At 48.3% G+C, this 27,647-nt stretch overlaps 1 protein-coding gene across 44 annotated transcripts in view; it reads left to right on the top strand.

Moving 5' to 3' along the window:
• Positions 1-27,647, top strand: part of Plekha7 (pleckstrin homology domain containing A7) — a 181,754-nt gene that overhangs the window by 116,416 nt on the left and 37,691 nt on the right. For 38 of the 44 annotated variants that reach the window (XR_015636540.1, XR_015636535.1, XR_015636531.1 and 35 more), the window contains 6 exon segments: positions 5,518-5,629; positions 6,316-6,420; positions 9,752-9,824; positions 10,914-11,014; positions 14,743-14,918; positions 22,365-22,823. Coding sequence is in view for 41 of the 44 variants with exons in the window: in NM_001432448.1 (NP_001419377.1) it covers positions 5,518-5,629; positions 6,316-6,420; positions 9,752-9,824; positions 10,914-11,014; positions 14,743-14,918; positions 22,365-22,823 (1,026 nt within the window). In the remaining 3 variants the exon portion in view is untranslated. 44 annotated transcript variants of the gene reach the window in all.

Genomic DNA, 27,647 nt, shown 5'->3' with positions numbered 1-27,647 from the left:
TCTGCTTTCTTCCTGTGACTCCTCTTGTCCAAGTCTTTTGCACCCCTCCCCCTCCCCCTCCCCCTCCCCCGTCTGGGAATCGCTCTGATTGCTATTTGACAAATGCTGTAGTTTGATGAGAGCAGTGGCTGCTTCGTAGATCAGGCAGGAGGAACAGACAGGCTGGAAGGAGGCAGATTTCAATGGGAGCATCTCAGAGGTCCATGTCTCTCATCCTGTACAGATAGTCATGGAATCTGGAGAGGGTAAGGGACTAGCCCAAGGCAGTCCAGCTTGAGGACTCTGAGGCCAATGCTCTGGCAAGGGTTGGGGGCACAGTTGTCTGGGCTGTCTTTGTGCCAGGTGAGGGGGTGCTGTTTGGGCTCCTTTCCAGCCTGTCTTTAAGGAATTGAGGGGGACGGGGAGAGCTCATAGTGAGCTGTAATGGAATGAGGCTGCTGTTGCTGCATTGAAAACCCACGTCACACAGCCTCCCCCGGGGGTGTTGGGGGTTGATGGTAAGCGTTGGCAGCCTGTCTCCGTCTCTTTTTCTGGGAAGACGGATATGTAGGTGTCCCTGCCTCTTTGGGACAAGAGCTAATTCACTCTCATTCATTCTCTCTCTCTCTCTCTCTCTCTCTCTCTCTCTCTCTCTCTCTCCCTCCCTCCCTCCCTCCCTCCCTCCCTCCCTCCCTCCCTTCATCTTCATTGTAGATTGTGCTCCTTAAATGTGTGCTTGTGTCACAGCCCTCCACGCAGAACTCAGCTGAGTTCTCTTGTCTTTGGAATCCTTGAGCACGCAGCCCGAAGTTGGGGGTCCATTTATCTAGAAATTCATTGGATAACATTAACTGAGTTTTTTTTTCAATGCTGGGGATCAAACTGAGGGTCTTATCCATACTAGGCAAGGACACTATCACCCCCCCAGCTGTATCCCCAGCCCAATAAGGTTTTTTTTTTAAATTTAATAATCAATTTCTGTTTCCCCTAACCTGAGTTCCCACTGTTGCCTTGACCACTTAGGGAAACGCCTGCTATAGTTTTTATACTTTGACTAAAAAAGTCGCAGGTAAGGTGTTGCTAAGCAACCACAGTTGTCTGAGCTTTCCGATAATAAAAATAAACTGTGAACGGGATTTAGGTTTTGGGGTCTCCAGTGGTGACACAGGAATGGTCTTACAGTACCTCCTGGCTCTCAGAAATTCGTTTTCATGTAAGAGCTGCCTTGCAAAGGGAGCGGTGGTTTTCAGCCTGTTTTACAAAACAGAAACTAAGGCACAGAGAGCCGACTCGTACAAGAGATATAACATCAGAGCTCAGCTGAAATCCAGTCATCTCTGTTCTTGCCCTTCCTGTTGTCTCAGGCCCCCTTGGTTTGGAGTTGCCCTTGTGGCTGATGTAGGCAAGGTCTAATTATGTCTTACAGACCTTGGGACTTGGCACTTGGAGCTTGGGAATCGCTCTGTGGCAGACTCACCCAGTTCATTGTTTTTAACTTGCTTTTAATTTTTGCAACGCTAGGAACTTAACCTGGGTCTTCATAGGCGAGCCCTCTATTACCTGCCACAGCTAAGCTCTCCTTTTCTATGTAAGATGGAGTCTCACTAGGTTGCCCAGGCTTGCTATGAATTCACCCTATAGCTTTGGACTGTCAATTCCCCTGCCTCAGACCCCTGAAGTAAGCCCAGGTTTTAGAGCACTGCTGCTATCTTAGGCAAGTCTGTCTGGGGCTCATCTACAAAGCAAGGTTGATAAACCTAGCATGCTCACCGTGTAGCTGAGAGGACTCAGGGAAAGCACCTGGCACTTAGGGACTCAGAAGGCACTGCACTGTCCCACCATGTGCTGTATTATATGCCCCTGTCCCTCACAGCTCGTTTGACCCCTGTCTCTTGTGACTTGCAGAAGGGAGAAGTCTTGCTGTGATAGCATGCCAGTGCTCAGAGCAAATGGCTTCCAGAACTTACAGTTTTTTGCCCTGCCTGTCAGATCATGCACACTTTGTCTTGAGGTGCAGAGAAAACCACTTTATGGCTAAGGCCAGGGTAGAATTGAGCCATTTTCCAATGGGCTTCCTCCCAGCTGATTTTGTCTAGTCTTCATTTCTTTTGTTCAGTACTGACAGGAGGCAGCTGAGCTCAAAGTCTTGCTCACTGTTTTGAACTTCAGCCCACACCCCTGCAGTAAAAGAATCTGCATTCATGTAGCTTAAATGAAGGAAAGGGAGGTCTTTGTTTCAGCCATCCCACTGTACTGGGAATTCAGACTGCACAGAAACCCGGCAAGCGGGCTTACAGTGAATGGATTTTATGTAGGGACACTAATAGTCTGAGCATGCAGGTTCCGTGGTCTCCTCTGTGGGATGCAGTATGCCTGAGGGCAGGCTGATGGGAGAACTGTATGTCTTCTGGGGACGTTTCTTGGGTGAAACTTAGTGGAGCACATGCAGGCTAAGGACTTGAGGAAAGATCAATGGGTCTGCCCTGCCAGTCTCTTCAGTGAGGAATATGCCTGTCCAAGTTGGAATATGAGCCGAGCTGAGGCAAATGGACCTGAATTCCCTTTGTTGAATGATGCCCTGTTCCCTCATTCTGGGTTTCCTGGCCTATCTGTTCAGGAGGCCTCATGGATGTTCCCGTTGCTCAAATCAATGGGGTTAAATGCTCCGGAAGCTCTCAAGAGTGCCAGTGTTTCGTCCAACTGAGAAAACGATTTGATGCTTTCTCCTATCTAGTTTTGATGTGAAGCGGGTTACTGGTTGTAAATCCTAGTAAATAGTGTGCAGTCCTTTCCAAAGTCATCATTCAGTGCCATCCATGGTGAGAGGATCTGGCCAACATCCTCTGAAGGCTGGCCCTGTTTCTTGGCTCGTGGGCTGTGTGTGTGTCTTGTTCTTTCAGGGCTGGGTTGGGGGCTGCTGCCTGAACGGGGATCTGTTTCTGCAGTGTTAGTAGAGACAGCACAATCACCTCCCTAGAGTTTTCCTTTTCTGCCCTGCCTCCCACCACCACCCTTCAATGTCAGTGCTGTGGCTATAACCAGTCTTTCTCCAGACAAAATCTCTCTACAGCTGGCTCCTTCAGCAGGAACTCTGTCCGCTTTTCTCGTCCAAACTTGTGGCCAACTTGTCTTCATTCTCATGCTGTTGACTGAGAGGACTCCCAGCCAGCTAGTGCCCAGGGCAAGGTATAAAATTCAGAGGGCCAAAAGAAAAAAAAAGGCCAAGTGCTCAGTCCTTCTGGGTTTCCTGGGCCAGTCAGAAATCCAAATGCTCTCTGGCATTGTCCTGTAGAGAAGGCATGGGGGAGCTCTCAATGAAACGGGTTGTGTTCATTTAAGGTGATTTAGATAGCTGAAAAGTGACGGGGAAACGTTTATGTTAAAATGTGCCTCCAAATCAAAGCAGGCATATCAAAAAGGACAGGCATAAATAAATGTTAAAGCATTTTTGCTTTGGGTAGCAGGACTACAGGGCATCCCCCTTCATCTTTTTCTGTGCATTTTGTTAAAAATCCTGTTCTATGCATCTCAAAGGGAAGCTGATTGAACTTGATAAAAATCACAGATAAACCTCTGTGAGATTGGCTCTTAGGTCTTGAATTTGTATGTGTATGCTGATGTTTGTTGGCACGTATGTGTGTGAGTATGTGTATGTGTGTGTGTGTGTGTGTGTGTGTGTGTGTCAGTGTGTGTGTGTAAGTGTATATGTGTATAGATGTGTGTATGTCTCTGTCCATCTGTTTGTCTATTATCTGTCTGTGTAGGTCAGAGGACAACTAGTAGGAATCAGTTCTTACCTTTACCGTGTAGGTCCCAGGGATTGACTTCAGGCCCTCAGACTTGGAGGACAGCACCTTTATCGTGTCTCACTCACTGGCTGTGTCTTAGGTTTTCGTGGAGAGGTACAGTCACCCTAAGAGGCAACCCGAGAGTTCTCCTTCCTGTCCCTCCTGGAAAGCTGGTAGGACAGGGTCCTGGGAGGATGCTTGGCTGCACTGCTTACAGGCAGAGGGAGAACAAGGCAGCTTCACAGAGCCTCTTCCCACCCCATGCCGAGATCTTGCTGCCACAGCCTCTGCCAAGGGAGAGGCTGAGTCTGGTGACATTCCCCATCTGAGCAGGGAGCAGTAACAACATTTTGGCTGGGATGGAAGCCAGGGGCAGGGATTCAGGATGAGCCTGGCTGGTAAGGAGTCAGCCAGCTTTCTGCCTTGTGCGGAGCTCGTCTGCAGCAGCTGAGCATCTCACAGGGTGGCCCATTGGGAAGCTGGTGCCTGCTGTGGTGGAAAGTGTAGTAGCCACACAACTTCTGCCGAGGAGGCCCGCCTGGGGCAGTGTGTTGCTGTGACTCAGGGAGCTGCAGTTCCCTGTCCTTTGAGCAATGGCGGTACCTGAAGGGAGCATGGAATCTCTAGGTGAAGACAAGAATTTTTCTGCCATTCCATGTTCAAGTGAGCGATACAGGACTTTCTGACCACTTTTCATTCAATTTCGTCTACCCTGGATCTTCCAGCTCTGTCTTTCAGGAACCCGGCTACATCTACTGAAGTGATTTTTCTCCACCCTTGAAGCAGGAAACTCCAATCTAGTGTAGTCTGCCTGCTAATCACCTGCCTGGATCCTGCTGCTCATTGGAGCAGCAGACAATGTGCAGCCAAGGAACACGCCGTGGTTTCTGTTCTCTGCTCAGGGACAGCCTACAGATTGTGGAGCCAGCAGGGTCTTGCCGTCATGGACCATGCTAATCAAGGATAGGGACTGAGCTTGGGTGAAGGCAGTGACAGTCTTGTGTGGGAAAGACGGGTACAAATATGGGCTCAGTGGAAGGCAGGTGAGAAGTTTTCTTCCACATCTCTTTAGAGTAGTGCTCCAAGCTCTGGCCGTCTGGCTGGTGGGGAAGCTTCATGTGGCTTGACGTACACTTCATGGCTTCCTGCTATCCAGGCATGGCACAGGGGGTTAATAGCTCCAGTGGCTCTATTTTGGGGCAAATGGAGTGTTCCCAGAATAGGACTCTTTGTTGAATAGTCTATTTTGGGAGGCAAGCCCCACTGGCGTTTATGTAAGCATTCTCTGTGTATGTCTGGGGGTGTGGATGTGTGTGCAAGTGATTTCTTCTTACTAATTATAAGCAGCTTCTTCGGGAGTCAGGGAAGTGGAGGTGTATGTGTATAAGGGTCTGATGGCTCCCTCCTTCTGTGAAGAGTATTGTGTGCCTTGAGCAGTTGCCAGGCACATCCTAGTAGGAGAATGCGCGTGGGTACCATAGGACCACAGACAGTGTGGTGTGCACCCTTTTCTGGAATATCTGGCTGTGGTGATGTGTCCATTTGTCATCTTTGTGGTGTCCTGAAGCACAGGGACAGGTGGATATTGTGGCCTTCTGTCTACAATCTGGGATCAGACGGCCTCCAAAAGATGGGACCTGAGTTACTCTAAGGCCAAGCAACTAGCTCCAACCTAGAACAGATCACAGACTAAGCCTCCCACTCTGCGGCTTGACGCACACTCACTGGATTCCCTTACACCTCCCTGCAGGCCACACCCACATATGTCGAAGCAAGAGAGAAACCAAAGACCGTCCAGCATGGTCAGCGAGACATCCACGGCTGGGACGACGTCCACCCTGGAGGCCAAGCCTGGACCCAAGGTGAGTTCCTGATCACAGGTTCTTCTTTCCTTTCCATATTTGTTCCAAGCCCCTTTGTAATCAGAAGTCCATTGGGTTATCACTAGTTCTGTGGGATGGACTCATGAGAAATGATGCCCCAGTTACAGATCAGGAAATGAATGCTGAGCAGGGGGTGGCCTCTCTCCAGGGAATCAAGTGGTTGCTGATCAGCCAGCACTTGTGTCTGGTTCTTGAATGCATTCTTCACTGCTCTGGAGTGGGCTCAGAAAGCCCACCTCTGTTCTCATGTGCATGGTGTTAGATCCCGGCAACTCTCAGTGACAGACAGGCCTGAGGAAAGGAAATGCCCAGAATTCTGTGCTCAAAATGTAGGATCACTGACCTAGGCAGGTGAACCAGACTGGGGGCCGAGTATTGGAAACTGACAAAGTCAAGGACTGCAAGGTGGATTCATTTCAGGGTGCCATAGCATCAGCCTTTAACACTAATGGAAAATCCCTTAACATCTCTGTGTGGACCAGTTGGGAAGTTTGCTGTGTCTGGGGCTTGCTGTTTGGCTGGGAGGGATACTGCCAGCAAGGACATGCACTGACAGGAGGATGCTGCCACTTAGAGTATGGCAGAGACTACCAACGGCCCTCCTAAAATACAAGCATGTGCCCCTCCAAGTCCCTGCTGCTAGAACTGAGGTCTGCTTTTCCTAGATCATCAAGTCCAGCAGCAAAGTGCACAGCTTTGGGAAGAGGGACCAGGCCATTCGGAGGAACCTTAATGTTCCGGTGGTGGTGAGGGGCTGGCTGCACAAGCAGGTGAGGAGGCGGACGTGGGACTGAGGTGGACGAGCGGGAGGCTGTGAACAGTTAGAGACGTTTCCTATTCCAGAATTTGTTTAGAGTGGGCAGAACCTGCCCACTAACCTGTTTGTTTGTTTGTTTGTTTGTTTGTTTTTTCTATGAGTGAGCTGTTTGCTCAAGGGTTGCAATGTCTCTTCCTAAACTTCATCACTTCTGTCCCTGGTGCTCTTGGCTAGTCAGTTGGGGGTGTGGGGGTAATGATGGAGATGGAGGAGAGGGGGCTGCAGATTGGAGCCTGGACCACAGTGTGAGTGGATGAGTCAGCCAGAATCCAGCTTCACTAGCCCTCAGCCAGCACCTGTCTTCCTGGTGCCAATGCCTTTGTTATTTGGTTACAGATGCCTTCTTTTCCTTGCCTGGGATGCATGGCTGGCTCCCTAGCATGTGGAAATCCAGATCTGCCAAACTCATCTCTCCTGCCACACACTCCAGCCACTTCCCTGGGTCTTGGTAATAAGGAACCATCACTCCTCTCACGGGTGCACAGGGTAGAGACCAAGGATTCCACAGCAGCACCTCCTAATGGAGGTGCAGTGGCACCATCACCTGCCCCTTCTCTCCCCACATCTGTGTAGTGGGAGCCCCTGCATCCCTGTCTCTTCCTTACCCCTCCCCACCCTCAGTACTTTGTCTTTGGTCTACAGCCAGCTCTGAGCGCCCAAGTCCAGAACTAGTCTCTTGGCCTCTCTCTCCTCCTATCCTTCCCTTACTCATTTGCTTGCTATGTCTGCACCATGTTTTGAGGGCAGGTATGAGGAGGTAAATAAGAAGGTGCCTCCCCTGAGGAAATCCTCATCTGCAGAGGGAAACATCACACTGTCACCCACCAGCATCTACAAAGGCCAGTCAAACACCCAGTGCAATGACACCTATTTGACAGAAGTTGTGAGAAAGTCTTGCATTGTGCGCTATGTAGGAGGGGCTCCAAGGTATTGTACACTGTGAGGGAGGGGTTGCAAAGAGCCCTTCCCATAGAAGGGGAGCCCCAGAGGCCCTTCATTGGCGTCCGGTCATACGTCTCCTTTCACAGCTCCCATCTCGTGTCTTTCCTTACCTGATTGTCTTCATCTGAGTAATTATCCTTCCTGACTTGCCTGTTAAATAAAGGACACTGCTTGGAAGTTGGCAGGAGGGGGAAAGGACTGTAAATAATTCCTCCCACCCCCTGACCTTTGCTGCTCCCCAACCATATGGGTCTGTTCAGAGCATTGCAGACCGACGGCAGAGGGTAGACTGGGTTCACACAGCCAAGGACGCTTTCCCAGGAAGCAGCATTTGAACCTTGTATGGAGGATGGACAAAGGCCTGCCAATAAGGAGGAGGCAAATGCTATCTAGACTGCTATCATTTGGCCAGTCTGCACGCCTTGGAACTGACCATCAGATGACAACATTAATTTAGTTTGGTTTTGTCTTTTAGTGTGTGTTGGTGGGAGGAATCTGTGGGGGGTGGCAAACAGGCCTCATGTATTCACTATATTCAGGGTTGGAAACTGTTCTTTTGTTTCAATTCGAGCCTGTCAAAAACTTCTGAATAGGGGAAGACTTTGTTTCTTATGCGTGTGAGTATTTTGCTTGCATGTATGTGTGTGCTCAATGCTCATGCCTGGTGAACAGGGAAGCCAGAAGAGGCCATTTCATCCCCTGAAACTGGAGTTAACAGTCATGACTTGCCATTGTGGTTCTGAGAACTCAGATCCCTTGCAAGATCAGCAAACGCTCTTAACCACTAAGCTATCTCTCCAGCACCAAGGAAAGATGGCTTAACAGCTAAACCCAACTCTGAAATTCTCCTAGGCCTTGGAGAAAGCTAGTGTATAAAATTGCTATTTTCCTTGTGACCAAGCTTGTTTGTTTGTTTGGTTTGGTTTTTTGACTTTTGTTTTGAGGAAATTTGATTGCGAAGAGAATTCAGATCTTTACTTTGAATGAAAAGAAAATAACAAAATCAGTCCTTTGGTAGAGAACAAAGTTGGTTAGCTGAGAGCTTTGTCTCAATTACCCAACATAGATTATTCAGTACTATGTAAATTCACTTTCTAATCAGCATGAATGATTATAGCCTCGATTCTAAAACAAAAACAATTTACATTTTAGTAAGAACACACATTTTAGTAAGAACTTATTATCAATAGGTAAATTCTATTTTTGAATTTTCCTTTCTAGAAGAAAATTAGTTATAATAACTTGTTTCTAGGAGACCAGAAAACCTTACTTCCTGTGATAAGCCCTCAGTGAGTCTAAGATTAATGTCTATTTAAAGATTAGCTATTCAATAACATATTTGTTGAAAGGGGGAGGGACTATAAACCATCAGTTAATTTAAGTTTAATGTCCTTTTCCAAGAGTAGCTATTCAGTAAGATGTTCATCGCTTTGTTGAGTGATAGGGAGTCAGAGATGCAGTTCAGTCAGCAGAGAGCACAGACTGGATCACGGGACCACATAAACCAGGCAAGCTCTGGCTTACCTGTGATCCCAGCATTCAGGAGGTGGAAGCGGAAGATTAGAAAGACAGTTAAGGTCATCCTGGATTACGTATGTAGTGAGTTTAAAACCAGCCTGGGCTTCATCTTCACCATCCACATGAAACTGACTCATTTAGATAGATAGATAGATAGATAGATAGATAGATAGATAGATAAATAGATAGATAGATAGATAGATAGATAATAGATGGATGGATGGATGGATGGATGGGTGGATGGATGGATGAGAGATAAATAAAAGGGGCACTGTAGCATATGCCTTTAACCCCAGCACTAGGGAGGTAGAGGCAGGCAGATATCTGAGTTTGAGGCCAACGTGGTATACAGAGAGAGTTCTAGGACAGCCAGGGTTACATAGAGAAACCCTGTCTCAAAAACAACCCCACAACAAAACAAAAAAATAAATAAAAGAGAAGCTCTGAGAAGTTAGTTCATTGAGTAAGAGCATATACAGCTCTTGCAGAGTTCTTAGTGACTCTCAATGGCCTGTAACTCTAGCTCCAGGAGATCTAACACTCTGTGACCCCAATGGATGGATAGGGACACACACACACACACACACACACCTTTAGATTCATTTTGAATGTATGGGATCTTTCCTGTGTGTATAATTGTGTACCATGTGCACGCCTGGTACCATGAAGGCCAGACTCTAGCCCCCAAAATAAACCTTAAATATAAAAATGTAAAGAAAGAGTGGCTATGGGCAGGTCTTAGCTCCGGGATCAGCTTCAGGTGAGTGGGGGATAGAGTGTGGAGTGCTCCAGGGCTGCCCTCACTGATTCTCTGTGCCTTGCAGGACAGCTCTGGGATGAGGCTGTGGAAAAGACGCTGGTTCGTGCTGGCTGATTACTGCTTGTTTTATTATAAAGGTGAGCTGGAGCCTCAGATCGCCAAGGGTTCCTTGTACTAAAGAGGATGTACAGATGGGAGTTTCTCAAATCTAGTTGTTACAACAGTGGCCTGCATTTCTTAGCATGTTACCCTGCAAGAGGATTCACTGACATGTATGGCTGTGGCTTTACCAGTCCAGTCCTCAGAAGTTCAAACTGTTGAATTTAAGCAAGTAGGATTCAGTTACAGTCTCAAGACCCAGAGTCACATGAGCTTTCACCCCACTTGGACCTAGGTTACCTTAGAGGCCCCGGAGAGCTGGGAAGCAGGGGAATCACCCTGTCCTCTGGGTGTCTCTCCTGTGCTCCTGAACAGGACACTCAAGTCGAATTGCCTGTTTGAGCATTTATGGAGCATATTTGAAGTCAGGGGCTGGGCCGTGTGGAATCTGCTATAGAAGAGGAAGACAAGCATAGATGCTGCTGAGTGACACTGAAGACACTGACGCCCATAGGTTCTTCAAGGGAAATGACAAGGGATTGTCGTTTGGGAATCCTGAGAAGGCTTAGGATTTGTGTTTGGCTTCTAAAGATGGGTAGTACTTTGCCAGTATGGAAAGAAACAGTCACTACAAAGACAAAACTTATACTGAGAAAATACTAGATACAGAAGGAGGTGGAAGGACAGACACATCTGTGTGGGCAGGGTAATCTCGCATAGGGATTATTTAGGACATGAGGCTCAAGAGGTGGGACCAGATACAAGGGCTGTCACAGAAGGGTGGGACACTGGGCTTAGGGTGGTGTCTGGTGGAGAGGCAGCATGTGAAATGTCTGAGTTCAAGAACAGCAGGGCCAACTCTATCACTCTGTGGGGTGGGGTAAGGAGTGGGGATGGGGGGAATGTTTCATAGCACATAGCATACTGCCCGTTCACCAGCATGGTGAGCTGAGAGTACCCCCATGCCCTTCTCTGCCCTTGGGGAAATTGCCCTGTCAGCCTCACTTCTGTGGTCCAGTCCTTAATGCAGAGGTGCTGGTAAGCATTTGATACAAGGGAAGGTGCCCGTGCAGCCTCGGTAAATGACCTGGGTAGGATCCCAAGAACATGTGCTTTTCCATCCAAAGACAGCCGAGAAGAAGCCGTTCTCGGGAGCATCCCTCTGCCCAGCTACGTCATCTCCCCGGTGGCCCCCGAGGATCGCATCAGCCGCAAGTATTCCTTTAAGGTATTGTTCTCTTGTCTCAGTGTTCTCAGAAAAAACACCCTTCCCATGTAGCTGTTTTTGTGGACAAGAAAGGGAGGTTAGGAAGCGAGAGGGTCTCAGACACAGGCTAACAAGGTGTAAATGACTTAAGAATAGAATCATGACAAGGCTTGGTGGCCCACACTTTAATCCTGGTATCCAGGAGACAGAGGCAGGCAGATCTCTGTAAGTCAGCCCGGTCTAGCCTAGCTAGGACTACATGGTGCGATACTATCTTCATAAACAAACAAACAAACAAACAAACAAACAAAAGGCTCATCACCTGGCCACTCTTGTATTCTGTAGCTCAGGAGCTGCTCTGAAATAATTATGTTCAGTGGCTTCTAGAGTTATCTTTAGTGGCCGAGTCTTTTTCAGGACATCTCCCCTTTGTGGGTAATTTTCTATTGCTGTGGTAAACACCGTGACCAAAAGCAGTGGATGGAATAAAGGGTTTACTTTGGGTTATATTCCAGAGGGATGAGCTCATTATGGCAGGGAGGTGTGACAGGCAGGGCAGCAGGGATGGCTAAGAGTTCTCACTTTACACTATGAGTACAAACCAGAGAGCGGGGACTGGAGGTAGCTTGTGCTTTAGTCTCAGAGCCCACCCCTAGTAGCGTGCTCCCTCCATCAGGGCTGCACCGTCTTGAGCCTCATCCAACAGCACCGCTTTGGAACTAAGTCTTCCTAAGGGGGAAGTTTTCCTTCAAACTGTCACACTGGGGTTGAGTATCATGGGGGAAAATGACTGGGGACCAGGAGAGATGGCCTTTGGAGTAGCATCATGGGAGTGTGTCATGGCTGTGTGTAGTTTATCTCCATACTTCGTTGTGGGGTGTGAGAGAGATGCTGGAAAGTGTCTTTTTGTGGTCTTTCCTTTCCTTTCTGTACTTCAGTGGTCTTTCCAAGATCTGATCTTGCTTGGCCCAGTTTGACTCCCTCTATAACTGAACACAAACCCTTAATGTGACCTGCAAGGCCCTGAAGACCCAGCCCTGGCAGCATCATAGCCTCACCACATGCCACCCTCCCCTCTGCTCTCTCAGGCCGGCCGTGCTGGCTTCATCTATGAGCATGTACACCAATGCTTGTGCTTCTCGGGGTCTGAGCGTCCTTTCCTCCTATCCAGGAGTCGCCTGTCAGGAGGAAGGCAGCTTTAATGTCCATCTCAGATGACACTCCTTTACAACCTCCAAAACTATGTTAGAGTTTGTGTGTGTGTGTGTGTGTGTGTGTGTGTGTGTGTGTGTGTTGGCTGCAATAAGTGTGTATGTACAATTCAGAACCATAGGTGTCTTTCTTTCTCAATGTGATCCTTATTGTCTTGACATAGGGTCTCTCACTGAACCCGAAGCTCACCATTTTGGTTAGGGTACTGTTTGGTGAGCTCTGGGGATCCAACCTGTCTCTGTGTCCCTAACACTGGGGTTATAGATACACACAGGCACATCTGACTTTCTGTAGGTTCTGAGGATTCAAACTCAGGTCCTCATGCCCTCAGAGCAAGCGTTATTACCCACTGAGCTGTAGCTGCTCACCTCTTGGCAGCAATTGTTCTGCCGGGGTGCTCATCCACAGGTGTTTTCTCAGACGTGGTTGTGAGTGGTCTCAGCCTTGTAAAAGGCCGTCCTCTGGCTTCTAGTGCAGTGCTTCTTCCCAGGTGGTAGCACTCAGTGATGGTGAATTACTGTGCAGGGAGTACATTTGAGAATGTCAGTCAGTTGGTGGCCTTTGGATGCTCCTTTGTTACCCACATAGCTTCTTGCTGTCCTGAAATTTGATCTTGGGGCTTGAGGGGGGAGGAGCTGGGCTTCCTTCTTAGTATCATATGAACACAGCCGTCTTTGTGGTTTCCTTTGGGTGCAGTCATATAAAGTCATGTAAACGTAAACTAGGGTTGTGCTAGCTGAGGAGCAGAGCAGACAGGAAGGGACCAGCTCCCAGTCTTCTCACTGAGCCATGGATACTTCTTCAGGTACAAAACACTTTGAGTTTAGGTCACTGGGCCAAGTGACAGGGGAACTTGTGTCTTTCTTACCTTTCCAGTCAGAGCACCTGATTGCCTCACAGAGCGAAGCTGGAAACCTGGTCTGCAGGGGAGCAGCTGGGCATAAGTCTGCTGGTCGCGTGACTAGAGAACAGGTTCCATGTGCTCGTGCATGGCTCCTCTGTGGTGGCTGCACTTGCCGTGGCCCATTTGCCGACAGACTGCAGAACTGTACTTGCATGCTAGAAGTGTGCTCTAGGCTGATTGCGGGACAGGGCTGCCTCTGAGGGTGCTTGTAGCTCAGGAACTTGCTCTTTCAAAAGACTGCACTACAGACCCCCCTGCATTTGTGACTGGTGGACAAGAGATGCCCCAGAATGCTCTGTGGTGGGCAGAGAAGGAAGGGAAGACATGCAGAGATCTTGGGCCTCATGGGCCAGGGGAACCTGTCTAAGGATTTCTGCTGGTATGTGGTGAAGTCTGCATGAGTCTCTTCTTGTTTTTATTGCCATAGCTCCTGCTTGCTGAAGCAGAGGGGACCGAAAGGACACCTAAGATATTCAGAGGGGGAGATAGGAGGTTTCTCTGCAACTGTGGGGTTCTTGGCTGCAGGCTAAGCTTGCACAGTGTCTCTGGGCTCTGGGCTGGGTAGAGCAGACATACTAATGGGAGAAGTGGGCCTGTAGTTAGTATGCACTGTGGACCTGGATGTCCAGTGTGGGGAGGAGTAAATGCCAAAGGCTCGTCTGAGAGGTTTTGGTCATCCATACTGAAAGCACACCACTTTCCTCCAGTCTATAGCTGTTTTCTCTGGCTGGTCATCAGTACAGCCTGCCTTTTATTCTAGGTCAAATTAGATCTCAGTTTTTCATGGCACTGTGAGCTTTACACAGAGAACCTTGGGTTGGGAGTCAGACCAGGGTTCCAACTCTTTGCTCATGTTCTTTTAGTCAACAAATAGTGAGCTCATGTCTATGCCGGGCACCTCCTGGGTGTGTAGTGGGGAACAAAATCGGAAAGGCTCCTTTCTCACGGAGTTTGTAAAATGTGCAGTGTCTGGGGATGGTAATCGCCCCGAGTGTCCAGGGATGGTAATCTCCCTCAGAACCTATTTCCAGATGCCATGTGTGGGAGAGTTACCAAACCTCTCAGATCCCTTTGCCTCATCTGCAAACAGGTCTGTGCCTACCCCTCCAGGCTGCTGGGATTATAAAGAGACTAAAAGTGTGCCACATCTAGGGCCCACAGGGTGGGTACTTTGACAGCCTTCCCATTTCTACACCATCTTCCTGTGCAGAGTGAGTGAGGTTTTCACTGCAAGGTTAAGGGGTACCCTTGCCTCCTCCGCAGAGGATTCTGATAGGAGTCAGCCAAGGTACTAATCAGGACTCATCCCCTGTGCCTTTTTCTAGGCTTCCCAGAATTCTTAGTCAGATGTTGATCAGCTCTAGCTCTGTCCAGTTCCTCAGTGTTTTCTGAAAAGACAGCAGCTGATTCTTTAGGCACAACTCACGTTCCATGCCAGCTGAAACAAACTGAGCCATATCGGTCTCTGGGTCTGACAACAGCAAAAAAGAAGCATCTAGGCTGGGACATTTTTCAGATGTGGAGACCACCTGGCCAACACCGGGGCTTCGTCTAGAAGCAGGAAGACAGCCAGGGTGCCCTTATTCTTGTTCCCAGAGAGCGTGTGTTAACCTGTCTGTCCTCCTGCTTACAGGCTGTGCACACAGGGATGAGGGCTCTTATCTACAGCACCACCACAGCGGGCTCTCAGGCAGAGCACTCGGGCATGAGGACCTACTACTTCAGTGCTGACACCCTGGAGGACATGAACGCCTGGGTCAGGGCCATGAACCAGGCTGCACAGGTGCTGTCTCGATCATCATTGAAAAGGTCAGTCCCCATGGGGGATCTCCAGGGTGGGAGCCACAGAAGTCCCCTGGGGCTGCAGTGCCACCATTCATGCTGTGTTCAAGATGGCCAGCTCTCTCAAGGCCATTCTGGAGCAAGTGCCTTTAGGAGGAGACTGCAAATACCAGCACATGTCTCTCAGTAGGCTTTAAGCTCTTCTAGACAGCATCTAATGGCTACGGCTGCCATAGAACCTGATGTGGTGTGTGTGTGTGTGTGTGTGTGTGTGTGTGTGTGTGTGTGTGTGTAGAGTTATGCTGTGGCACCACTGTGTAGATCAGAGGACAACTTTTAGAAGTTGTTCTTGCATGAAAGAAGGGTCCCAGGAAGACTGGTAGCAAATTGGACCATCTCACTGGCCTTCTTGCCACTTTAAAGCATAAACAAGATCTCCATTATTTAATACCAGTAGACATAGATCACTATATCAGTCTGTATTCTGCTGCTATAACAAAATACCGAAGTCTGGGTAATATAAAAAGAAAAATGTCTACTTAACCCCACAGTTTGGGAGGCAGAAGTCTTAATAGCATGATTTGGAATCTACCACGGGTACACACACAGCCCATTTGGACTGTCTCAAAGGCAGGTGACACTATGATGGGACCTCCTGCAAGAGGGCAACAGGTATCAGTTACTTTTAGTGCAGCATCTTCATTGCCTTGACCTGGCACTAAGCCCCATCTCTTACTCCTGTCACACTTGAACCAGACTTCTAACCCGTGAACTTTTGTTTTTTTTTTTTTTGTTTTTTTTTTAAAGATTTATTCATTTATTATATATAAGTACATTGTAGCTATCTTCAGATACACCAGAAGAGGGCATCGGATCTCTTTACAGATGGTTGTGAGCCACCATGTGGTTGCTGGGAATTGAACTCAGGACCTCTGGAAGAGCAGTCGGGTGCTCTTAACCGCTGAGCCATCTCTCCAGCCCCCATGAACTTTTGGAATGAAAACCTCATCTAAACCCTGGTGACTGTTTAATTGGCCACTGGTGTGGCATGCACCACGTGGTACCTACCACGTGGCCATGCTGGGTATTCAGACAGGTACAAAGCCTTGACCATCTTGAGCCTGTTTTCTAATGCTATTGATATAAATAGTCCTATATCAAAACCCCTCCACCAGCTTTTCACACAGGTTCTTCAGATTGACCCCATTTTATTTTATGTAACTCCACCAAACTGTCCTGTAAGCAACATGGTGTGTTCCACTTGTGAGTATTGGCTCATACGTCATCACTGGCAGTTGTTCTATCAACCTTTGGTGTTTTCTGATCTGCTGTGTAAACAGTCAGTGTCATCTTTAAAAAAAAAATAGCATCTTACTTTGTAACCAGGCTGCTTTGAACTCACAGTAGTCCTCCTGCCTCAGCTTTTCAAGTGCAGAGATCACAGGCATGAGCCACTGGACTCAGCAGTATCACTTGTCCCCAGTGGTGTAAAGACCAGCAGAGAATGCTGTAGGCAGGAGAGTGTTGTAGCTGCAAGTGCCATGTGCCAGAATGTGTGAGACTTACTTCTCTAGCCAAGATTTGGACCACTCTAGTCCTACCCGAAGAATTACAGTGACTATCAGTTTTAGAAGGAATCCTTGCCTTTTAAGATCTTAAACTGTTTTTGGGAATATTATACCTATTTTTCTTCTAACAAACTCTTAAAATCCCATCATATTTGCTCAAGGTTCTTCCCTTTCAAAATCTGGGAGAACTCTTCCCTTCTAATTGAGAATAAAGACATGATACTATTTCCCCTTGTTAAGGATTTGGTCAACAAAATGGATAGACTTAATAACTAGCTGTTAAGATGTTCAGACATTTGGTTAGTTACAGTGTTTTGTCTGTCAGGAAAGAATCTTGCCTCTCCTCCAATGTTTCACTGGCTCCCTCTCTCCTTGTTAGTGGTGCCCCCCCATTCCCCACCCCCTGCCTCTGCAGCTATGTCCTGCCTCCCCCCCAGCCATCTCTTGCCCCACCCCAACCCCTGCAGCCACCTGCCCCCAATCCCCATGCCTCTGTAGCAGTCTCCCATCTTGTAGCTCTCACCCAGATCTGTCACATACTTCCTTTAGGAACGGTGGCATCTATCAGTGCTGCTGACTGTAGGTGACTGAGGGAGGGGATGAGGATTTATTGTTTCATGTCCCTGAAGAGTTCAAGCTACATCTGGCTATAGATGGGGCTCAGACACTGTCATCCTCTCAGACTGGATTCAGTCTTGGACTCTGTGGGGAGGTCCCAGAAACATCTGAATCTGAGGTTGAGGGGCCTGCAGCAGTCTGGCTATCCTGTCTAAAGCCCAGCAACAGAGACAGGCAGCGTTGAGATCCATTTTGATTAGACAGGCTGACCTCGAGCTGACCTCGATTACACTGAGGCTCTCAGCCATCCACAGTGACCGGGGAGGCACTTGCTGATGCCACTAGGCCATACGAACCGAAAGCAGAAGAAAGGATTTGTTTCCATGGGAAGGGTGGGGGCTTCAGGCTGAGGACCTGGGAATGGCTTCTTGGGATGAGTGAGTGAACACCAGTAGCCATCCCCAGGCTGCTGATGCACCTCACCTTCTCCTGCAGCATTGTCTGTTTTACTTTTATCTTGTGTGTATGAAGTTTTGCCTACATGTATTCTGTGGGTATCTGGTGCCTGGTGCCCACCGAAGGTCTGAAGAGAGTGTTAGATCCCTTGGAACTGGAATTTCAGATGGTCATGAGCTGCCATGTGGGTCCTTGACATCGAACCCAGGTCCTCTGGAAGAGCAGCCAGTGCCCTTAACCTCTGAGCCATCTCTCCACACCACCGAACCTTCCCCTCTCCATTCCTATTGTTTTGACACCTCTTCCCTGGAGCTTATAGTCTCTGAAGTCTTTCAGACTCCAGCTTCCCTGCCGTCACTGTGTGCCAATGACTTACACTTCTCACAGTCAGTTTCTCACAGTTCATGAAACCCTTCCAGTGATTAACCATGGTTACTTAGTGAAGAGCTGAAACGTAGTTGGCACACCCCGTCAGATGTGGCTTCTGTAGCCCTTGGCATGGTGACATCATTGCTACCCCCTAACCCACCCCCAACCCAGTGCACCCTTCCAGCTTCAACTGTGAGTCTTTGAGCAAACTTCACATTCTCTGTTGCCATTGTATCTCCTAGCAGTGTGTGTAGCTCAGCCTCAGCTCCCCGAAGTCCCCCTCTTCCTCTAGCCCCTTCCCAGGGAATTCCTTTCTGCACCTCTGATTTTCACCATCTTGTTTCCTACACAAGGTCATGGGATGGGAGGAGGATGACTGTCCCATCCAGTCTTTCTCCATCCCTATATTCTCACCATCTCATCTGGACTATGTTTGATTCCCTGGGGTTTTCTTGACACCCATCTTGCCAGCTTGTCTGAGGATGCTTTGATTTTCTCAGGGAGCCATGACCCTGAGCAAGAAGGCCCATTTGCATTTGCAGCTCACAAAGCTGACAGGTGAGGGCTTACCAGAAGACACCCCGAGTCTTCCTGGTCTCCAGCCCTGCTTCCCATCCTTGCTTCCAGTCTGTCTTGGGACTGAAGGACTTACATCCTAGTCACCTAAGGAGTACAATCTAGGTTCATCACAGGGCTTTTGAGGCTGGTGTGTCTGTCTAGACTCTACAGACTTAACTCTTGCCCTCCCTATTGTCTGTGCCCCAACCGCCTGGACCTCCCTGCACTTGAGCCTGCACATCTGTTCATCCATTCATCTTTTATTCGGCAAATACTCATGGAGGGCATATTGCAGACGAAACACAGTTGGTGACCCTGAAATCGTAGCAGTGAATAAGACAGGTGGTGTGTGATCCAGCGTACATTTGGGGAGGGGGAGACACACATAAGTCAGTAAGAAGACGTTTACCACGATCTAAGCATGGAGGCTCTGAGATGGGGTGATGGCAATCAATGGGAGGAAAGTTCGAGCGATCAGGAAAGGCCTCTAGTAACTGTTTGGCTACGGAGGTGAGGACACCTTAGTACAGGGGAGTCGGATGCGCACACACATTAGTATAGGGAAGTCAGACACACACACACACACACACACACACACACACACACACACACACACATTAGTACAGGGGAGTCAGATGCACACACCCAAGGAAAAGCACATATGGGGCTGACGGATGACTTGGTGAATAAAAGAACTTGCTGAGGAAACCTCACCTGAGTTTGATCCCCCAAACCTACATTAGTGGGGGCTGGGATCGTCTAGATCCCGTGGCACACATCCTCACTTCACCATTACCTCCTTAAAAATAGCCTGTTTAGTGCCTGGCACAGAGTAAGTGCTCACTTAAATGTGCGGCTATGTGTCTGGTTGGGTGGGCAAGTGGATGACTTGCTAAACGAACAGTTGTGAATTGGCATGAGGCTGCCAAGATGATTCAGTGGGCTGAGGCACTTACCCCCAAGCCTAACAATCTGAGTTTGAGCCCCTAGAACCCCCATGGTTGAAGGAGAGAACCAACTCCAACAAGTTATCCTTTGTCCTCCCCGCCTGGCAGTGGTACACTGCTTTCTCAACACACCCGCCCCTTCCCCGCCAAAAAATAAAAGTTGTAATGAGAGAGCAAAGTGAAACTGCTCTGGGGTTGTGTGTAAGACACCAGCTTCCCCGACCCTCTAAGAAGCGGCCCCACATTCAAACCCTCTGTACTGTTTTGGGCTTCGGACTATTCACCTGGGTGATGTATGGCTGGACAAGCCCCAGCAGAAGTACTCCATAAACATGTTTCAGCCCTTTGTCTGCAGAGTTTAGGGTTGGAGCCATGGGGTTGGAGTCCTGTGTGTGTCACAGGGAGGACCTAAGCAAGTGTTTCACCTCGCTGAGCTTCACTTTCATTACTTGTAATGAAGGTGACCCTGGATCCAGCCTGTGGGTTTCTGAGGTTAACAGAAGAGGCAGTATCGTGCTTTGCTTAGAGTTCGCTCTCATAAGTGGTGAGCACACAGTCAGCACCTCAATTGTCACTGTCCCTCTCTTCCATTAGAGACACTGTGTTGTAAGTAACCCCATATGTGAATGTCCCTAGGCATGGCAGACCTGACCTGGCGGTGTTGTCGTAGTGATGAGAGATGGGCCTTGTCAAGCTCTTAGCACACAGTGGGACAGCGCATGTGTGACAGTGGTAGCATCATCCTTAAAAACATATATGACACTGGCCGAGACCCTGTGGAGTTTCCATCCATATAACTTCACAGGGGAGTTTGTCATTTGTCATTCCTGTGCAAGAGGCAGCTGCATTGTTGGGTGTACTTTGTGCCTCACTGGAAAGAGAGTGTCCTTAGCACAGGCAGGTCCTTTGTTGTTGCTAATTCTGGTAAAGCAGGGCCAGTTGAAGGGCTGTGGGGTGAGAGATTTTCCCCTGGGACAAGGGGTGGGGGCTGCCCTATTTAACTGAGCTGCGGAAAGAAGGAATGACTACCGTCCCCACTGCTCTAGCAGCTCCTTCCTCAATGCTGAGTGAAGGGAACTGCCTGCCTTCCGGGTTCTGTGAGGCCGCAGCTCTTCAGTCTTTCATACAAAGTTATAGGTGATTCCTAGGGTGGGTCTTCACTGTGAACTTAACCTACATCTCAGGCTGGGGATCGGTGCTCAGCACTCCAGCAGCAGCCCATGTGGGAAGGGTTTATGCCGTCTTAGCTCTAGACACCTATGCTCTGTGGCCAACTGTCTGACTGACAGTCATCCAAGTGAAGGCATACTTTACCCATTGTACTAAATTGATCTGTGAAGATTTCTTTTGTGTCTTCTGACTTGAGAAGTCATATGGTAAATTGCTGGAACTATAGGGAGACAGGAGAAAATGATTTGTTTGTTCGTTTGTTTGTTTGTTTTTTTTATCTTGTTTTAGGCCCCCATTAAGTAAATTGTTAAATGTTGAAGTCAGATAGAGCTATGGAGCAGGAAACACTGCTTCCCTACCTGTAGCCACAGACTGCACATTTTGTGCATGAAAGTGTCTCTTTAAGTCCTGGAAGCCACGGGGATAAGGAGCTTCATAACCTCAAAGTATAGGTTTCAGAGGTGAGATGTCTCTCAGATAGGAATAAAATGAGATACAAAGCAGCTGTAATTCTGTAAAGGCAAGATCAAAAGATCAAGCCAGTTCTCAGTTACATAGCAAGTTCGAGGCCAGCCTGAACTTCTTGAGACCCTGTTTTAAAACAACAAAAAAGGAGGCCTAGAGCTGGTAAGATGGCTCAGCAAGTAAAAGTACTTGCCACCAAGCCTGAAAACCTGAATTCTGTCCACAGGAGCTGTGTGGTGAAAGGCCCTCATTTCTTACTGCAAGTTGTGTTCTCGCCTCCACAAATGCATCATGTTACATTCATATAAACAAACACACACAAAACAAGTAGGTAAAAAAAAAAATGTAGAGAAGCTGGTGGCATATACCTTTAATCCCAGCACTTGAGAGGCAAAGGCAGGTGGATCTCTGGGTTCGAGTCCAGCCTGGCCTACAGAGGGAATTCCACCTGGAACCTCAGCTCTCCCAGGTGAGTTCAGACTCAAGCTAGTCTAGGGGAAAAGAAAAACATAATTCCCTACACAGCGGCTGCTGCTTGTTGTATGTGGGTCTAACTGTGGACATGAGGTCCTAAGCAAGACATTCTCTTACCACTGTCAGCGTTTGGATGACTTCTCTACAGAAACCCCAAGTTATGCAGAAATAAAGTTTCTCTGTACTTCTCGATTCTATCTATCTATCTATCTATCTATCTATCTATCTATCTATCTATCTATCTATCTATCTATCTATCTATCTATCTATCTATCTACTCTGTGTAGCCCTGACTGTCCTGGAACTCACTCTGAAAGCATTTGCCACCAAGACTGAAAACCTTTGACCTCTTTACCCTGGAGCACAGCTAGACTATTGCCCCATCTGAATTCCTGCTCATTTTCCCATCCATGTTGGACTGCCTTCTTCTGACTCCAGTGAGCCACTGTTCTGTCCTGAGTGATGGGGCTACATGCAAACTAGGTTAGGATCTGTCCCTAGGAGGCTTTCAGTATGGCAGACCCTGACAGAAGAACCCTGTCCAATGTCACAGAGCCCCTCTTCTATCCTCAGCTCACAACTTAAGTTGTGACCAGTACCTCTCCTCAAACTGGCCAGGCTTGTGGGTGGGGGTGAGGGCCATGAGTGGAAAGACAGTAGGTGGCAGAAGCTAAAGTGTGTGCTTCTGGATCAGCTGTTTCAGTGTGATGGTGTCAGGTGCAGTCCTATTTTACACTGAGGAGTGTGTCAGGAGCAGCTTTCTGGGGGAAGCAGTTTTTAAGACAGGCTCTCACAGCAGTAGAAAGCACTAAGCTTGACTGGGGTGGGGGGTGTTCCAGAGGTAAGTATATACTGTCACTGGGAAGTCTGGGCTGTGCTGTGGGCTGAATGTGCTGCTGCCGTTACAGGGACAAGGTGGAACGGCAGGCCATGCCACAGGCCAACCACACTGACGCCTGTCAAGAATGCGGCCACGTGGGGCCTGGACACTCAAGAGACTGTCCTCGTCGAGGCTATGAAGATGCCATTGTCTTCGACAGGAGGGAGCAGGAGGAGGAACGCTTCCGTTCTCAAAGGGACACACTGGAGGGCAGGAGGGACAGGAGCAAGGCCAGGTCCCCATACTTGCCGGCTGAGGAGGATGCCTTGTTTGTGGATCTACCTGGTGGGCCCCGAGGCCAGCAAGCACAGCCACAGCGAGCTGAGAGGAATGGGCTACCACCTTATGGCCTGGGAGAACAGAATGGGACCAGTGGGTACTCGAGAACTGCTCCTCCGAGGGCCAACCTAGAGAAACACAGCCAGAGGAAGACCAACCTGGCCCAGACAGAGCACTGGGCAAAGGCTCAGAAGGGGGATGGCAGAAGGTCAGTCCGGTGTCGAATGTGACAATGAGGGTGGGTGTGGGCTACTGTTATTTCCCTAGTACCTGCTCAGCTAATTCATCACGCTACCTCTATGTGAATAACCTTTAACAGCCCTCCAAGGAACGGTAGCTCTGATGTACAGGCCAGAGAAATGGGCTTGGAAAAGGGAAACAGCCTGCCTAGGACACACAGATTAGCAGCAAGGCTGGAGTTTAAAGTGTGGTTTGTGAGCCTCTGACCACCAAGAGGACACAGAGATGGCCAACGGTATCTGTAGCTTTTCGACTGTACACTGCTGCCCCTCTGCTTCCAAGAAGTCTCTGTAGACTCTTGAGAGCATGGAGACCCAGTTGTCACCTCCCAGATGCCTGGAGGAGTCTGGGGAGGAGCCTGGGGAGGAGCTCAGGTACTGTGGGCTCACCCTGTCATTGGGTATGGGCTCATTTGAAGAAAAACAATTAATTTCTGTGTATGGGTGTTTTGCCTGCATATATGTCTGAGTGCCAGATATTTGACTGGTGCCCACAGAGACCAAAAGAGGGCATTAGTTCCCCTAAAGCTGGAGTCAGAAACAGATGGATGCTGGGAACTGTCTGAAGCCTCTTCAGGAGCAGCAAGTGCTCCTAACAGCCAAGCCATTTCTCTACACTCTTGTCTTGTCTTGTCTTGTCTTGTCTTGTCTTGTCTTGTCTTGTCTTGTCCTGTCCTGTCCTGTCCTGTCCTGTCCTGTCCTGTCCTGTCCTCTCCTCTCCTCTCCTCTCCTCTCCTCTCCTCTCTTCTCTTCTCTTCTCTTCTCTTCTCTTCTCTTTTCTTTTCTAAAACAGGGTCTCACTGTGTAGCCTGGTTGGCCTGGAACTTGCTGTGTAGACTGGGCTGGCCTTGAACTCAGAGAGCTCATCAGCTCCCAAGTACCTCCCAAGCACCTCGATGAAAGCCATGCACACCACACCCAGCCAGAGCTAGTTTCAGGGTTTAAATCTGAAGGCAGTAGACGGTAGGAATGAAGGAGCCACTGGAATGCCTGACCCTCGAGAACTTTTCATGGGAGAAAGCCCTCGAAAAAAAACCAGACCACTGAGATTCCGGCTTGTTGTTGATGAAATGTGTCTCCATGAGTCTCTCTCCACCCACAGACCTCCTTATTCCACTATGCACAATGGCCTGCCCTGTGGGAGGCACAGAGGTGGCAGTGTCAGGGAGCTGAAGGGAGGGCGGTCAGCATGGGGATGAGATACAGTGACTCTGAGGGCTGATGGAAGGCAGAGTGTAGAGAAGACGCACAGCAGCCCCGGGGTTGCACCATGTCTGAAAAAGACTGTGTCCTGTGTTCCCAGATATTTGTCCTTAAAGACTTACATACCCGTGTCTCGTGGCACATGTCTGTAATCATGTAACCAGAGGGTGGCTGTAAGTTGCAGGTCAGTCTTTTCTACACACACACACACACACACACACACACACACACACACACACACACACGTATATGGTAATTTCCTATGGTAAGTGACCAGTAAATCTGCCTGCTTACTGAAGGAACTTCCTCCATTTTCCATTTGAAAACACAGAGAAAGAAAGAAGCCAGCTATCTCTCCTTCATGTATTATAAGACCGTGCTGATTTCATTGTCACTGGACAGAGCACACAGAGGCACTGGAAGGGAGTCCACATGGGGAACTATTTCTCACCTATCCCCATATTGTGAGACATATCTGTAGTGCATCTCCTGTCATTGAACTCTGTTGGAATGGGGTTAGCAAGAGTCTCACATAACCTTAGAGTCCTAACATGTTTTTGAAATTCTAGCCTCCCATTTCCACCTGCACCCAGTGTTTAAAGTAAAGTAAAAGAAAGGTGGGGTGGGGCCAGGGATTAAAGGAGACTGAGGCAACACAATAGGAAATGAAAGACCTGCATGATTGATGTGGATGAGAGGGTGAGGGATTTCTGCAGCGAACAGGAGTGGTCACAAAAGTCGACTTTATACTTGGCGTGACTGTTCCTGTAGCCACTTTCTCAGGATATCCTTTTCTGGTTTTGGAACCACAGAGCAGGTAGAAGAACAGGAGTTCCTGATACCAGACTATGTAAGGCCAGCTTGAACACATGTCTGTTGTCAGGATAGAGCTGCCCCAGGAGCAACCACCTATCATGTCCCTCCTTCCACAACTAGTTAACTAATATAGTGGCAGGAGTCAGCAACCACCACCAAACTAGTGTCAGGTCTCCCCAAATGGCAGACAGTGCACAGGTGGAGAGCAGGGACTGAGGATAGGCTCAGGATTTGGGGTGCTGCCTAATAGTGGAAGTGGGGGACTGTCATTACCTAAACATGGCAGGCAGGTACTCTGTGTAGGCTGTAGAGACAGCCGGAAGGAACAGCCCCACACCTGCTGTCTGCTCCAGCCACCACCTCTGAGGATTTGGGTGATGCCACATCAGACGCCAGCTTTGGAAAATGAATGAAAAGTCTGCCACCTAGTGGCAAGCAGGGACACTTGCATGCTAGACAGGTTTGGGTTGAAGAGATCTTAAAACTACCTCAGCTGAATGGAAAGAATCTGTGAAAGGGAAACTGCCATATTTGATGGCCCCTATTTCTATTCCTCACAGTGGTTAGTCTGAGGTGCTTATCATCCACATTTTACAGAAAGGCAAGTGAGAGTGGGACAGAAGAGACAGACCTGAGGTCAGACAGATAAGAGTGATGGAATAGCACTTTTCAACCAGGGGACTGTTTAAACAGAGTGAATGAATGCACTCTGCCCAGAGGTTATCACTCATAGGCCTCCTGGGGATGAAAAACATACATCTTAAAACTATACTTTTTATAGTTGATCCCAGACTAGCTTCTAGTCTATTAATGCCACGCTGGGAATTGAGCCCAGGGCTTCTGGATACTAGACAGACTCTAAACACTGAGCTATATCTCTATCCCGTATTTAAAAGATGTATTTTATTTTATGTGTTTTGCCTGCATGTATGTGTACCATGTGTGTTCCTGCTGTCTGCAGAGGTCAGAAAAGAGAGTCACAGTCCATGGAACAGGAGTTAACAGATGGTTGTGAGCCACCATGTGGGTGCTTGGAATTGAACTCAGGTCCTTTGTAAGAGCAGCTAGTGCTAAGGCACCTCTCCAGATTTTTTAATAATTATGGGATGAAAGAGATGGCACTTGGCACGAATGTTTCTTGTGCAGTTTCACCCATGCCTGGCAATCTCAGTGTTAGGAGCAGACAGATGGATCTGGGAGCTCATTGGCTTAGTCAGAACAAGAAGTTCTAGGCCAGCGAGAGACACTGTGTCAAGGGAATGGGCAGAGAGTGTTAGAGCAGGATACTGGATGCCCTCTTCTGGCCTACAGACACAAACATACATAAGTGCGCGCGCGCGCGTGTGCGCGCGTGTGCGCGCGTGCACACACACACACAATCATACATCTGAAAGAGTAATAGCTATATATTGATGGAGTAGATGGGATATTTTGGTACATGCATACATTGTGAAGTTGTTGAAACAAGTTAATTAATATTCATCAAAATGAACATGTGGTAACAATAATCAGTCTATTCTTCGAGCCTTTTGAAGTATGTCATTATTAGGGGCGGTCACCATGTTGTGTACAATGTGGCTCTGACACATGCTCACTTGAAAGTTTGCAGAAAGTTTGACCAATATCTCCTCCCTCTTTATTTCTGCCATCCCCAGCTTCAGTCATTGCTTCTCTGTATCCCACATACAAGGAAGAACATGCAGTGTCTGGCTTAATTCAGGGCCCTGCCTTTTGAATAAAGCCTCGGTCATTGCCGCTATTCCGCCGCTGCCTCCACAGACCACACACTTGGAGTTAGCATCGGCCCAGAGCAGTGACTGACACACAGTGGTATTTTTTGTTATAAGTTTTCTATGTGAAGTCGATGAGGCAGAATCAGGATTTTAACTCAGGCTCCTGTAACCCCAGAGCCTGTTCTCTTTACAAGGCCACACTACCTTGCAGATTAGACTAAAAAAGCAGACAACAACAAAAAAGAGTGTGTGTGTGTGGGGGGGAGAGCGCACGCACTTGAGCAGGCACATGGATGTCACAATACACATACAGCAGTCAGAAGACAACTTTGGGGAGTCATTTTCTTCCTGCCACCGTTGGTTCTGGGGATTCAGTTCAGATCATCAGGACTACTTGGTGAGCACTTTTATGTACTAAGCCACCTCACTGGCCATAAAATATAAAAAATGTTTTTTAATTTATATCCTGAACGTTTTTCCTGCATATATGTCAGTGCACCGCTGTACATGCCTGGTGCAGGAGTTAGATCTCCTGGAACTGGAGTTACAGATACTTAGGTGCCTTTTGTGGTTGCTGGGAATTAAACCTGGGTCCTCTGGAAGAGCAGCAAATACTCTCACTGCTGAGCCGCCTCTTCAACCCCTAGTCTTTTTTTTTTTTGTCTTTTTGTTCTTTTGTTTTTGTTTTTAGACAGTATTTCTTGTATCCTAGGATGGCCTAGAACTTACTATGTGGCTGAGGATGACCCTGACTTCTTCTCCAACCTCACTGTTACTGTTATAGGTGGTATATGCTGCCTCCATACCTGGCCATGGAGGAGGCGGTGTCAGGAAGGTGCACATGCTGCTAAGAGCCTTCTGGCTCTCAGGATACACATTCCCTTAATGGCCTCATTAGTTCTCAGAAGCCCTAGATGAGGTAGTGATACTACCACACATGCAGGTAGGGAAACTGAATCTCAGAGCAGTCAGTAAGCCTCCTGCGGTCGTATAACCCATATATGGAGAATTCAGATTCAAAACCTACTTTTGCTTTTTGCG

Source organism: Rattus norvegicus, chromosome 1 (assembly GCF_021556685.1).
Source record: "Rattus norvegicus strain SHRSP/BbbUtx chromosome 1, alternate assembly SHRSP_T2T, whole genome shotgun sequence".
Classification (NCBI taxonomy): Eukaryota; Metazoa; Chordata; class Mammalia; order Rodentia; family Muridae; genus Rattus; species Rattus norvegicus.
The sequence above is the reverse complement of the archived record's forward strand: the minus strand, read 5'-3'. Positions and strand labels throughout refer to the sequence as shown.